General features: G+C 42.3%; 2 protein-coding genes across 9 annotated transcripts in view; one reads left to right on the top strand and one right to left on the bottom strand.

Moving 5' to 3' along the window:
• The window catches only part of FRMD5 (FERM domain containing 5), a 310,915-nt gene extending 300,253 nt beyond the window's left edge, over window positions 1-10,662 (top strand). For 3 of the 6 annotated variants that reach the window (XM_038580255.1, XM_038580261.1, XM_038580257.1), the window contains 2 exons: window positions 694-800; window positions 6,954-10,662. In XM_038580255.1, coding sequence (XP_038436183.1) covers window positions 694-800; window positions 6,954-7,531 — 685 coding nt within the window. In that variant the 3' untranslated portion in view covers window positions 7,532-10,662. The remainder of the gene's footprint in view (window positions 1-693; window positions 801-6,953) is intronic. The other 3 variants (XM_038580259.1, XM_038580258.1, XM_038580260.1) reach the window with 3 other exon arrangements.
• A 383-nt stretch (window positions 10,663-11,045) lies between these two features.
• The window catches only part of WDR76 (WD repeat domain 76), a 52,316-nt gene continuing 49,212 nt past the window's right edge, over window positions 11,046-14,149 (bottom strand). For all 3 annotated transcript variants that reach the window (XM_038580254.1, XM_038580253.1, XM_038580252.1), the window contains one exon: window positions 11,046-13,010. In XM_038580254.1, coding sequence (XP_038436182.1) covers window positions 12,755-13,010 — 256 coding nt within the window. In that variant the 3' untranslated portion in view covers window positions 11,046-12,754. The remainder of the gene's footprint in view (window positions 13,011-14,149) is intronic.

The following is a 14,149-nucleotide window of genomic DNA, read 5'->3' as shown; positions in this document are numbered from 1 at the left end:
CCACATCCTAAGTACTACTCTGTTGTTCTCCTAAATCCTGAAAGTGGTCATAGGCCATGGAGGACATGTCCAAACTGCAAGATTTCCTTAGGTTCTGGAATCAAACCATTACAGAAAGCCAGGGAGAGCTCCACAGCCCTATCACACTACGTCTAAAATAGTTTTGAGATCCTTGCTTCATGTGTAACTATACATCATGCATATCTCCTATACCTAATAAGATCCAGAAATAATATGATTGGCCAAGACAGCTAGGGTTCACCAACCAGCCTGATCTCTGGGAATGGGAATATTACTACCACCTTCACACGGCACCCCCTGCCACCAGCAATCTCGATCAGAAGTCAGAGGAGGCTGCTATATCATTTTTCAAGCGCATTTTCCATAGTACTGCTTATGCTGGGGCTCTACTCGCTGACAAACCTGCCCAGAGACCAATGGTACCAATGCTGCAAAAGCAAGGTCCAGGTAGGTGTAGGGTATGAGGTGGCAGATAAGTTTGAAGCAGTGTGTCTAACTGGGATCTTGGGATTAAAGACAAAAAGCAGGTATTAAAAAAATTTTTTTTAAATAAAGAAATAAAATAAGACTTACCAAAGCTAGGCAAATCTAGCAGCTAGTTCACAACTCTGAGTCTTTACCACATCTGTCTGTGTACTGAATTAATAAAGTTCTCTTTTTCTTTAACCTCAGAGCAGGGATGGTTCCCAGCCGCAGCTGTCCCTCCATAACCCATGGCCCAAGGCTGAGCAGCGTCCCCAGGACCCGGAGAAGAGCTGTTCACATCTCCATCATGGAAGGTGAGCATAAATAAGCTCTGGAGATGACCACGGGGTTCCTAAATTTTGACTTGGACCAGTTCCTCTCAGGGACCTTAAAAAGAAGTTCCATTAGAGACAGGAATACCTTTCTCCAATGGAAGGGAGAAAGTTTCATGCAATGGTTGGGAACACAAGCTGCCATCTCAGGTAAAGGGTAATCCCACCCAGCCCCTGCTGAGCTATAGTCCAAGAAGGAGTTTAGATCTGAGTGCTGGGCCAGACCTTCGGGAGACTACGTTATGTTGCATCTACCGGGTTCCATGCAGTTCTGAAATTGCTTTCCATCAAGAGGCTTTTCACTTATTTTTCATATCATCCTAGTCTCCACAGTTTAAATGATCAGGGTAGCTGAGGCAGTTAACCAAGAAATGAAAACTTAGTTCTGAAGCATCCCAACAGCTGCTACTATCTCCTGTTTTAGTGGGAGCAATATGTCCTCTTGCTATCTGAATTCTTTAGCATGATCTCAGGAAATAAATCTAACATGTCCCACCTCTGTCTTCCCCACCCTCCCTTTGGAGGAGGTGGGTCATGGCAGGGAAGAGACAAAGTCTATGAATCTTCACTAGACAGTGCAATAGCTGAGCCTGATATCTCTCCAGTCCCTGGGTAGTTAATATTGTTAGAAGACTCATAGAATATTTCTCTCACTGCCATCGACTCACCCCTGCCCCACAGGCTAGATACAGGTATAAAGTTCAGTGCTTTTACTCCCAAAGATGTTTTTGTAGGACCTCAGAAGATCTCAAGTTGCAGCAAACAGCAGCAGATTTGCTTCAAATCTGTCCTGGAAAATGGAAGACTCTGCCCTTTCTGTGGGAATGCTGATTAGTGAAAATAAAGAACCATTTAGGTTAGGAAGGACCTGATTCTGCTACTTCCCTGTTGAGGATCATGGGTTTGTGTTTAGGATTTTATGTGTCACTGACTTTGCATTACCTAAGCCTGGTATACAACTACAGTCCAGGGGTTAAGAATCCTGGCTGGGCAACCACCTCAGGTACCTTAATAATTTGAGTATCTTAGTTGTTGTATTTGTAAAACAGGGATATCTTTCTTGCATACCCCATAGGTTGTGAGGAAGCTGATGTACACAGAAGTACTTTAAAAAGATTAAAGCATTTATTGGACAGGCAGCAAGCACAGTGCAAAGAGGCCTGGTCAGGAAGTCAAAGATGAGATTGAAATCAGAGCTCTGCCATATACTTTCTAGGTCAGGTTGCTTAAACTCTCTGAGCCTGCTGCCCCCAGTGTAGAGTGGGGTGTGGGTGTGGAAGGGTGCCTTATGAACTATGAAGTATAATCATGATGCAAAGTATGAAGTTACTGAGGTCTGTCATCAGACATAGTCCCCTGGTTTTTGCTCCGGTCTTAGGTTGAACAGGAAAACTGAGCATAGCTCTCATTGTCCCTCTTCTTTTGGGTGTTCATCTCAGGAAAGCAGAATGTCTTCTCTTTTGAGGAAACAACTTTCTCCTCTTCCTGTGGCCCTTCTTCCCATCCATCCTGAGGTCTGAAGCCACCAGGTTCACCCCAAAGCTCCTGTAAAAAGTCAGGACAGCTGTCCTCTCAGAGAAAAGGCCACCCTCTGGAGGAAGCTGGCACTAATACAGGTATAGGGAAGAGCCTCATGCATTTGTTTTCCAGCATATGGGAGAATATCCAGTAAAACCTACATTCCCAGAAAAGGGAAGACAGGCTGTCCATGTGGGGATACAACTCATTTGTAGTAGCTGCCAAGCAGGGTTAGCAAAACAACTGAGAAGTGGAAAACCAGTCCTTGAGCTCTCCTAAGACAAGCTATGAAGCTGCCTCAGATCCCAACCAGCTCTGGCTGTGCCTCCAGCATCCTCCCAGAACCTCCTTTTGTAGCATCAGTAGACTCCTCAGCATCTGAAATAGTCCTCTTTGCTTGTAATATGCCAGGAGAGGTTGCAGCAGAAAAAGGCCACCAAGGAAGCTACTGGAGAAGACTTCTAGGGCCAAGGCACACCCTCACAATCTCAGCCCCCACTGAACTTCACGCCTGGCAGGTTATAGCACAGCAGGTTCCTATGTGCTACTCTGCAAGCCAATCTACTACTGACACCCAATGCCTGAGGCTGCCAGCAGACAGGAACAGCCTTCATCCCCAGTCATGGCCCTCAGCCCAGAACCCATTAGATTCAGGACGGCACAGGTAGAAGAAGCTGAGAACTGCCTCACCGGGAATGACACTAACATGCTCAGAGTGAGGAGAGGTAGATGGACATCTGGTTTGGATGGGGGGTGGGAGGATTGATCTTAGCATTTAAGTGGGTCTATCACTGCAGGGATTATCAAACCAAGGGAGATAAAGAACAGGTTGTTTCCCAGAGAGTTGAGCTACACCATCTCACCCAGTAAACACAGCTGACCCCCTACTATACACCTAACCAGATAGGGAAGGGCTCAGAGGGAAATGATGGAGGCCTCAGAAGAAGGGCACTAACCACCAAAACTCCCCAGAAAGTTATGGACATTTGAAACTGGTTCTTGCTCCATCACCAACTGTCTTTCCTGTGGTCCATATGGCACATAAATTAACATCACAGAAACTATTTGTCTTTTCCAGATGGAAAGCTTTGTTTGCTACTTCTAAAAGCAATGGGAAAATTGCAAAAAACATTAACATAATACTACAATTTGAATGAAACCATATAATTCCAATGAGCTGGGACTATTAAAAAGATGACTATACACTGTTTGGCCCTCCCCTCTATTCTTAGAGATGCCAAGATACCACATATTGATAACACAGGCCTGGCCAGAGAGGATGCTCAGGTGTGTTGATCCCTTTTATCCACTGCACCCTGTAGGGCTCCACTCAGCAGTAGGGCTGTTTACAGCCCAGTGGATGGGACACAGCCCATTTCTAGCCCTAGAGCTGCCACCTCACACTTTAGAGACACCCAACCCAAAGCCCAATGTCTTTGTAGCTTCACATGTTGCATTTCTGGCACTGTGTGATCCTCCCTACCGTGTGGGATTATTCTCTGCCCTCTGTACCTTAGCCTCTGGGGTCCTTATACGGGCCTCCGGAAAACAGCCACAGGCTGTTACTTTTTATGGCTCTAAGTGCTTCTGACTATTGAATCCAGTCCCTGATAACATTAGCCTATCAGAGCTGTTCCTTCCCTGAAGCTCAGCCTGCCTCTGTCTCGCAGAGCTGACATTCTCTCTCCAGCACAGGAGGCACTGTGAAGGAGCTGCCATGGCATGAGATCAGCAAAAATCCTTTGTCCCTAGTTGGCTTTCTACCCTTTCCCTCTGAATCTCCTTTGCCTGGCTGGTTTCCACTGAAGAACTACCTGCCTTCCTGAGCCACCATGGGGAAGAGTCTGATTAAAATTCACACCAGAGTTCGAGTTCAGCTCCGGTTGACTAATCACTGCCTTCGGCCACTGAGTGTGCGCATCCTGAGGATGGGGCCCCGGCTCCAGGGTAGGCTCCTGACCACTGTGCCCCCCGGCCCACAGAGATCCCCCTCTGGGCAAGGGAATCAGCTGGAACACGTCCAAGGTAAAAAAAAAAAAAAAAAAAAAAAACTGTTTTGGTGTGCCGTCTGCCAGCTCCCACCCATGGTACCCACCCTGTCCATCCCAGAATAACGGGTTTGATGAAGGGGTGGTGGTTTCTAGTGAACCTGAAGTTCTATACAAGACTAGCCTGACATAGGAATAATAACCTTATAGGTGAGGTTTGTTGAGGGAACAGAAGACTAACACTTACTGAGTAATTTTGTCTGTCAAGCAATCTACTAGAAATGCATACATATCCATTATTTTATTTACTGAGAGCATGAACTTACTATAATGTGGTTTCTGATGTCCTTCTGGTTTGTTCTCTCTGATGTAACAAGCTTTGCCTCTCTCCTTTCCCAGCAAGCTTAGGGCTGAATTGTAGGCCAAGCTAAGTTTACACTAAGTAGCTTCTGGCAGCTAAGCTGGTCATACTTTGGATGATCTGGTGGTCAGAGCTGTCTTTGTGAGGAGACAGCCTCTAGAAAGGGTATGAGGAGCCCTATGCAGTAGGGGCTGAGGTTCCAGAGGAAGCCAGGTGGAGGAGTGGGTGGGAAGAGTTGAGCCAACACATGTGTGATAAGGGCCTAAAGGTTTCTATTTTATCAGGGACTCATTACATATTACCAGCTATATATCCCTCGTGTGGCTTATGCAAATACAGGAATAAGGGAGAAAAACTGGGAGGGGGGAGAGATCAAAGGCGCACGCATCAAGAGCTGTGGAATAAGGGGCAGACTCTTAATTTCATATTATTGCACTATAGTTTCTTGGGCAATTGGGACATAAATCTAAGGTAGGTGTAGGCTGCAGACTTAATTCATCCTGGCCCAGAATCTAACTACATGATCATTAGCATCAGGAAACAAAAGGAGGCTTGGAGTCTGTCTTTGCCTTTGCCATTACCAGCCAACCACATGACATTAGGCAAGTTCTATAACCTCTTGCCTTCACAACTTTGTGGAAAGGTAAAATGAAAGCACTTTAAAAAGTTTAAAATATACAAATTTAAGATAAAACAAAATAAAACTAGAACCATAAGGAGCTCCTAAAAGCAGAAGCTGAGAGCTGTAGCAAATATACTGATGGTGTGGTAATGGTGAATACAGGTGGATAACAGGGGGTTGCTGTTGCCACCCCAACCCAAATGTTTATAACCCAGATTCTAGGGTTTGTTTCTCTGGAGAATCTTTAAATGTACCTATGCTGAAATGGGCTCCAGCAGGCCAGGCAAGCAGGCAGGCAGGCAGCCTTGGTACATAGAGCTATGCATTTAAGAGAACCAAATGAAACTCACTACTCCTGAAAGGTTACTGTCACCTTTTAAAAGAGACCCTTGGGCTTCTGAAGCTACCTCTGAACTGAAAAACTCCCTAATCAGCCCTAGTTAGGTCAGACTTTACATAGCTGGGAATCTGGTTCAGTCTGCAGCAGTCAGGGTCAATTTCAGAGCAACGGAAGGGGACTGGCTTCTCTTGACACTGGCCACAAAGGCAACGAGTATCAGAGATAGCCAAGAATGGAAAAGGCAGACATTGAACCTGAAACAAGAAGCCATTTCCTTGGGGGCATTGTGATGTGGGCCATACTTAGTGATTTTGGGCCCACATCCTCGAGCCTAGTGTTTGATTGACAGAGTAACCAGCTCCTGTTTTTCACTACCAGACAGTAAGCCTTGGAAAGAGAAAAATGTTCCTTCCATCTGAGAAAGTAAAGAGATAATGGGTAGTTTTAGGGAGAATACCCTTTCTCCTGACAGATGTAAGAGAATTTCCACCCTGACCCAACAAGATCTTCTCAGAGACAACTCTGCACTCTGGAGTGTGTAAAGATAGCGGAACTGTCAGCCTATTATGGAACCTGTTTATTCTAAGATGAAAAGAAAGGGAGTTAGCCAAAGGCTATTCCCCTTCTTCATCAGAGACCACTTAAGGAAGAGGAGACAGGTTTTCTCATCCCCTACAATCAGGACAGCTACAAGAGGGAAGCTGGAGAGACAGCAGTTGTAGCAATCCAAAAGATGACCTCAAGAACTCAAGGAGCTGCATGCTGGGTTGTTAGAAGGACACTCAGCTCTAGAATCAGTATTTGATGAGGCCCACTGAAGCAAAATAGTTTTCTCCTCCCCATTCCTGCTTCAAAGCCCTCAGTCCATGAGGGACACTTGACCTCCCTCAACTGTCACCTTTTAAAAGAGTGGCCTCACTCTGAGTGGCCTCAACTATGGCCCCAGCCTGAATCTGAATCAGGGCTAGTCAGTGATTCAGATAGTCTTTTAATTGGGGCTAAACCAGGCCCAGGATATCAAAAGCCAGAAAGGTAGACTCTTTAACAAATCTTGCCAAACCCTAAGGAAAAAGAAAAAACAAAACACTTCGACCATGGTCACTCTGCTGTCTGCTGCTTCTCCTACCTCTTCCTAATACATCAGAACAGTGCAGTGGCTACTGTTGCTGGTCATGTGGGCTGTGCAGCAGGGTTTCCTTGCAAAATGTTAGTAACCATATAAAACAGAATGGGTGCTCCCTCCACCAAACAGCAAAGTGTGCACTGGGACCCAGAAAGCTTACTCATGTTCCTTTTGCCTTTCCAGGCCTAGAGTCCCTACGGGATAGTGCCCATTCTACCCCAGTGCGTTCTTCCTCCCATGGGGACACCTTCCTGCCTCACGTGAGAAGCAGCCGGGCAGACAGCAATGAGAGAGTCGCTGTGATTGCAGACGAAGCCTACAGCCCTGCAGACAGTGTGCTGCCCACCCCTGTGGCCGAGCACAGTCTGGAGCTGATGCTGCTTTCCCGGCAGATCAATGGGGCCACCTGCAGCATCGAAGAGGAGAAGGAGTCTGAGGCCAGCACTCCAACTGCTGCGGAGGTGGAAGCCCTTGGGGGAGAGCTGAGGGCCCTGTGTCAGGGGCACGGCAGGCCAGAGGAGGAACAGGTGAATAAGTTTGTTTTAAGTGTCCTCCGTTTGCTCCTTGTGACCATGGGACTCCTCTTTGTTTTGCTCCTCCTCCTGATCATCCTTACCGAGTCTGACCTTGACATTGCCTTTTTCCGCGATATCCGCCAGACCCCCGAGTTTGAACAATTCCACTATCAATACTTTTGTCCCCTCAGGCGATGGTTTGCCTGCAAAATCCGCTCAGTGGTGAGCCTGCTCATTGACACCTGAGAAGGCATGACTCCTCCCAATAACTAGCCAGGCGGACCAAGGAGCCCGGCTACCCATTCCCAGCAATGGGACCCATCGCGGAACCATCGGCACATGTACCAAGTCCTCCTCTCATGACTCAAAGTCCACAGCCTAGGAGGGTCATTTCCCAGAAGAAAAAAAGGATAGGCTCATGCCCTGTCTAAACAAACTGGGAAAACTCATTTCCTTCAGAGGTTCTTTCAAGAAAGGCTCAGCGACTCTGTTTCTCATCCTTCCAATTTGCAGGATAATTTTTGGTTTTGAATTTTGATTTTTCATAGATGTATATTATTTTCAAAGTATCAAATAAAAATTTATTTTACTATAACTGATTATTGCAGTAGTGTCACCTAGCAGATGGGACACTAGTTCAAGTCTAGAGAGTTGTCTTCTATATTCTGCAGGAGCTTTCCTCCTGGACTCCAGTAGACTCATCAGTGCAGCCTCAGTAGGGCAGGCCAGGTTTCTGGACAATGGGAACTATCTAGGTTTTCTTGCCAGACAGAAATTTTTAAAAACTAAACATCCATGTAGAATGATTAAATGGAAAGTTGCTTCTTATGATGGTCTGAGTTGGATTTTCTTTTCCTTTTGTTTTTTTTTCAAATCTGAGCAGAGTGGGCATCTGAAGGGACCACCGCTACAGCAGAAGCAGCAGCAGGGGTGGGGTAAGTCTGTCCCCTTAGACTAGATCCTAGTGGGCATCACCATGAGTTTTGTACAATGAACTTATTAGACTTCTGTGATTTTTTTTTTTTTTCCTGAAGAACCTCAAGACTTTTATAGTGCTCCAGAGATGTTAGTTGAATTCAGTGGTGCCAGAGATAGGACTATCAGAAATGTTGGACAAAGTGTAGTTAACAGAAACCAGAGCCAAGGTACCTGAGAAACTATTGAGATTAAGAGAGAAGTACCTATTTTGTACAACCTCCCCACCCTCAAAAAAAAAAAAAAACTATTTTAATTTATATTTTAACAACAAATGTTATTTTCTTATCAATTCATATTTTGTTTTTACTTTATGGATTAAGAAACTAGAGCCTGATGAACTAAACGATGCAAGAAAGAAACTGATCCTGAGAATGAAAAGCTTCAGAAAATAGAATTCCAAGATCAACAAACAGCCTTGGAAGGGACCAGGAAAAGAATCTCTTTAAATAGGCAAACTAAAAGATGCCTACAAAAGAAAAGAAGGTGAATGTGGCCGAGACCAACACTTAGATGTAGAAATACTGCCCCCTAGGGTCATCCTCTGCATCAGGAAAATAAAAATTGTAGGAAAGCATTTGCCATCCTTGCTGAGGGAAGCATGCAAAAGCACAGCATGTGAAGGGTGAGTGTGGGGGTCCAAGGCCCAAGCTCTGCAGCTCTAAACAACCACTCAAAGATCTTGTTTTCATCTCAGGGAGAGATTTCTAAGTCATCTGGGGCCTGAGGACTCATTTAAGGATGGTCAGTAGATATATTCCTGGGACCCACACAACAGTAGAGCAGCTGCTAACATCCTATGATGTTGGGCAGCCCAAATGCAGAACAGAATGAGTCACTTGTAGATTTTCTCTCCCCTAGTTTGTCCCCTGAAATAACAGAATCATGTCCATGTACAGAGTATAACAGCTGTGGAATTAACAGGGGGCATGGGACAGGGGGAGTGGATTGTGTAATTGTAAATGCCCTTTCATCTAGACCAAGGGTTGGCAAACTTCTTCAGTAAAGTGCCGAGTAGTATTTTTTTTTTATTTTGGTTTTGTGGGCCATACTCTGTGGCAACTACTCAACTCTGCCGTTATAGCACAAAAACAGCCATCCACAAAGTGTGGCTGTGCTCCAATAAAAGTTTATTTATAAAAATAGACAATGAGCTGAATTTGGACCACAGGCCATAATTTGCCAACCCTGATCTAGACAATAATCTCCTTACAGTATGTTAGCAGAAAGAGGGCCAGCTCTGCTCCCATTCCTGACTTGCTACAGATCCAGGACCATTTCCCAGTGGAGGCACTGGGTTGCTTGTTTAAAGGGTGCTTGACCAACCAGCAAAGAGGTATCTGATGCCAAGATGAGCAAGATCAAGAGCTAAAATGCTAAAACTCGGCCAGAATCTAAGAATGGAAGAGGAATGTCTGATCATTTCCATACCAGCAACAATTTGGGCAGAATTACAAACATCTATATTTACCAAGTGACAAGACAAACTGAGGGAGAGTCTAGTAAAAATTTGGGATCACTTAGAACCAATTAGCCACTGCCACTTATCATCTACACAGGAAAGGCTTTATTTGGTGTAAGACTGAAGTGAAAAGTAGACTTGGAGATGAAAAGGCTGTCAGGAGATAGGGGGCTGGTTTTAACCTGGGTATCTACTGTCTTATGCAACATAGCAGATTATCTTTTAGTGTAGTGTTCCTACCTCAGTCTGTAGAATATGGTGTTTCTATGCAGTGAGTGATAGCCTTGACACTGACCTTTCATATTCATGTTAAAGAAAGATGCAGTATTCCATTTCCTGGTATGTTACTTGTGTCTAGAGTTCTAACAATACAAAAGCCCATACCACTTCCAACAGCGAACAGTTCTGTTCGCTCTCTGAACAGAACTTTTGGATTACTTTTTTCCAGGGCTTACCCCAGAAAATACAGATAGTAAAGTTTCCTTCGATTTGCTTTTCAAATAGTGCTTGAATAACAAACCTTCTTTGTTGGTGACTAGTCTTTTTTGGTATCTCCCCATCATTAAACATTGTTCAAATTTTTAACCTGGTTTTACTGTGTTCCACTATGTCTCCCATTTTCTCTCAAAATTAGTTTGATCTCACTGTAGGGAAAAAAAAAAAAACGGTTTCCATAGCTTCATCCATCAGAGGAAATAAAACTCTTACTAAAGAATAGTGTACTGCATCTTTAAGCAGTAGAAGGTAAACTACCTGCAAATGTGAATTTCTTAGTTTCATTAAGAAGTATAGTTGTTAACCTTTCGTGTGCCAAAAATTCTAAGTTACATTTTCCTTCAAAGCAATGTACTTTTTTCTACATATGCAGTATGTATAGTTAGCATAAAATCATTGGTGCCATGAAAATTATTTTTAAACTTAAATAAATATTTAAATATCATGGAAGAGTGGACTCTTTTTTAACTTACAGCTTGTCTCACTTTTTCCTCCTTAAAGTTACCAATGTGTAGATAAAAAGATGATTTATACAGCTGACTACTGTTCATGACTAGAATCTTGGCTTATATCCATCTATTATCCTTGTCCCTCCACCCAAATCAATACTATTAAGAACTCAGAAGCTGTAATAATGAAATGATTTTAGAGATGATTTATACAATTACTCCATTATAGAGCTTATCACCAAGAAACAAGTCCCCACTCACTATTCTTCCTTCCCTCCTGCATTGCCTCAAGAAGACAGAACTCTATTAAGTGAAATTATACAAAATAGCACAGTTTATGAAACTAAAATGGCGAAAGAAACCACAAAAGTGAGAAACATCAAGAATTTGCTAACATTTATTGCAGAAACCAGGCAATTACCACCAAGTACTCAAAGCTTAAATGATGGTACTAATTTCAACGAGAGTATTTTTCAATATCTTAAAAAAAGAGCAATTCTCACAGAAGTATCCGCTTTGGAACATGTGAAATGAAGTAGTATAGAAAAGGGAAAGGAAGCCTAAAGGCTTCATTTACTATCTCCAGGGCAGTTTAACAGAAGTCAACCTCATTTAGCTTTACTTTCCATTTCATAAATTAATTTTCCATTTCATTTACCAATTCCTGTTCCTATCATCAAGAAAATAGAGAACTCGTTACTTATAAACACAACCTACTTAATAAACTAGGCCTCAAAATTAGACTTAGCCTCTAATTACAGAGAAGGAAACTACATCACTTTATTTCTGATATACAATTTAAGAAGATATTTCCTCTTAGAATTCAAACCTTCCAAAAAAAAATTCAAACATACTGCTGAAAACTATTTACAACTGTCTTTCAGTAGTACTTTGGCAATGAAGGGCAGTGAAAAAAGTCAGATAGGTGGTATCACACAGTTAATGTCACTGAGTTGCTACTCTTCCAACAACAAACTCATTCATATTGCCCTAACTTCTGAAAAAAAAAATTTATGATAAAATGCCAAAAGTGGTTTTCCATAACATTTCCCCCAATATGAATTAGGAATGAAGGCATTCGTTTAACAGTCTAATGAATCTCTAGAGAATTTAAAGACAGGGACAGATAAGGGTGTCTGGGACCTTCTAACGCAGGAACTTTCACTTCTTTAACCATGACCCACAATACTTACCACAGTAATAAGAGACATATGTTTTACATCAAAATATACATATGCATATACACTTACATATATGTATGCACTATAAGTTTCACAAAACAACACTTATTCTGCTTATTCTATACTATTTCTTTCCTTTTCCCTTTTTTAAAGACTGGTCGTGGCTAACTTGATTTCATGTGGATAGCTACAAACCACAATCTGAAGAACACTGGTCTGAAGGCAATCTCACACTGGATTACAAGGGTCAGGCAGATCCAAACCGTTCCTAGAACCTCTAGAATTCTTTGGCTATGTCTCAGGCGCCATCAAAAGGAGGTAAAAGGGTCCGCACACAAAGACCCAGGCCCCTACCCAAGTGAACTAACACTTCTCAACAATTATCTTGGGATTTCACATAAGATTTAATTAAAGGCAGGGGGAGAAAAGAGTTCTCCATTAAAAAAATTAAGTTTCAAAATCACAAAGTTAGATGACTTTTCAGGATCCCTTCCAGTGTATGAGTCTAGAAATATTTACACCAAACTATAAAATAAACCACAAATCCAAACATCACTACAGAATCAAAACCATATCATTAAACGAAAAAAAAATGCTTAATACTGATCATTCAAAGCTTTGTAATTTATACTGTTAGAGTTTCTCAACATACTAAAAGTACTGAAGGCATCACAGCCTCCCCTCAAATTCTTTCCCAACCTACAGAAACAATTTAAAAGGCTTCTCCCTTACTAAACATGTAAGTATGTAACTGTGTACATTCTGCTCACAGTTCTTATTAATAAAACAATTTTATATTCACTAAATAGAACATATTAAAAACAGACCAAGCCACATGAGTTACTAGGCTCCTTAGTGATTAATTTGAACAAACTGGTGTTGCTAAACCAAATATTCAGCAACCTTCTTAACTCATAAAAACATGTACCTTCCCACTGGAATTACCTCCAGCCAAAATATACCGAGTTGGGTGCATAGCATTGATGGAACACACAGAGACAAGGCATTCTCCACCAAAAAACGAATGCACCTGCTTTCCTGTCTCATGGAAGATTTCTACCCGTCGTGGATGAGCCATGCTGCCAACTATGATACAGTCTTCTTGTTTAGGGTCCCACACAGCCTGGAATCTAGTCAGCCATCGCCCAGTGATGGTGTTATGCCTAGTGAAAAAAAAAATTGTTTTAAAGGATAGTTTTAAATAACTCAAGGTAGCAATGGGCAGAGGGTAAAAGCATTGCTCCTAAATGCTGGTTTTCTCTGCCAAGTTTCTTCTCTTAAGTTACTAAGTTATCATTAGTCTAGTCTCATCCTTCATATACAAAAAAATCAGGACAAAGAGGCTGTCTTCTGCACTTCTGTATGTCCAGTGCCAAGTATAGTGGTTGTGCTCAGTGGATGGTCACTGTCTATTAAAATAGCACCTTTTGGGACATCTGGGTGCTCAGTGGTTGAGCGTCTGCCTTTGGCTCAGGTTGTGATCCCAGAGTTCTGGGATCGAGTCCTGTATCAGGCTCCTCGCAGAATGCCTACTTTTCCCTCTGCCTATGTCTCTGCCTCTGTCTCTCATGAATAAATAAATAAAATATTTTTTAAAAATAGCACCTTTTTTAGTCACTAATTCCTAGCTCAATGGAATCCTTGCCCTCCCTTTTATTACACATACAAAATAGAAGAAACCCTAGAAGAAATACATAATCTAGGTTATTAGAATGTATAATCTATTTTAATAGAATGTATAATCTCGTATTTGTATTCCCTTGATAACCAAACCCTGAAATCATTTTATATTCCACATAACTTTAAAGTAAAAAATACATTTGGGGCTCAAAGAAGAAATCACAAGGGAAATCAGAAAATATTTAACAAATGAAAAATGAAACATAACATACCAAAATGTATAGGAAGCTATGAAAACAACAGAGGGAAATTTATAGCAGTGAACACTAAAAAAGAAAGATCTTGAGGCACCTGGATAGCTCAGTCAGTTAAGTGTCTGACTCTTGATTTTGGCTCAAGTCATGATCTCAGGGTGGTAAGAAGGAGTCCCATGTCAGATTCTGCCTCAGCAGGGAGCCTGCTTCTCTCCTCACCCTCCTTCTGCTCCTCCACTCACTCACACTTGCTCTCTAAAATGAATAAATCTTTAAAAAAATTTTTTAAAGATCTCAAAATCAACATACTACATACACCTCAAGGAACTACAAAAACAAACTAAACCAAAATTTAGCAGAAGAAAGGAAATAAACATTAGAGCAGAGCTAAATGAAATGGAAAATAGAAAAACAATAGAAAAAAGTTT

This window comes from Canis lupus, chromosome 30, assembly GCF_011100685.1.
Source record: "Canis lupus familiaris isolate Mischka breed German Shepherd chromosome 30, alternate assembly UU_Cfam_GSD_1.0, whole genome shotgun sequence".
In the NCBI taxonomy this organism is placed as follows: domain Eukaryota; kingdom Metazoa; phylum Chordata; class Mammalia; order Carnivora; family Canidae; genus Canis; species Canis lupus.
Note: the sequence above shows the minus strand (reverse complement) of the source record. Positions and strands in the feature narration are given on the sequence as shown.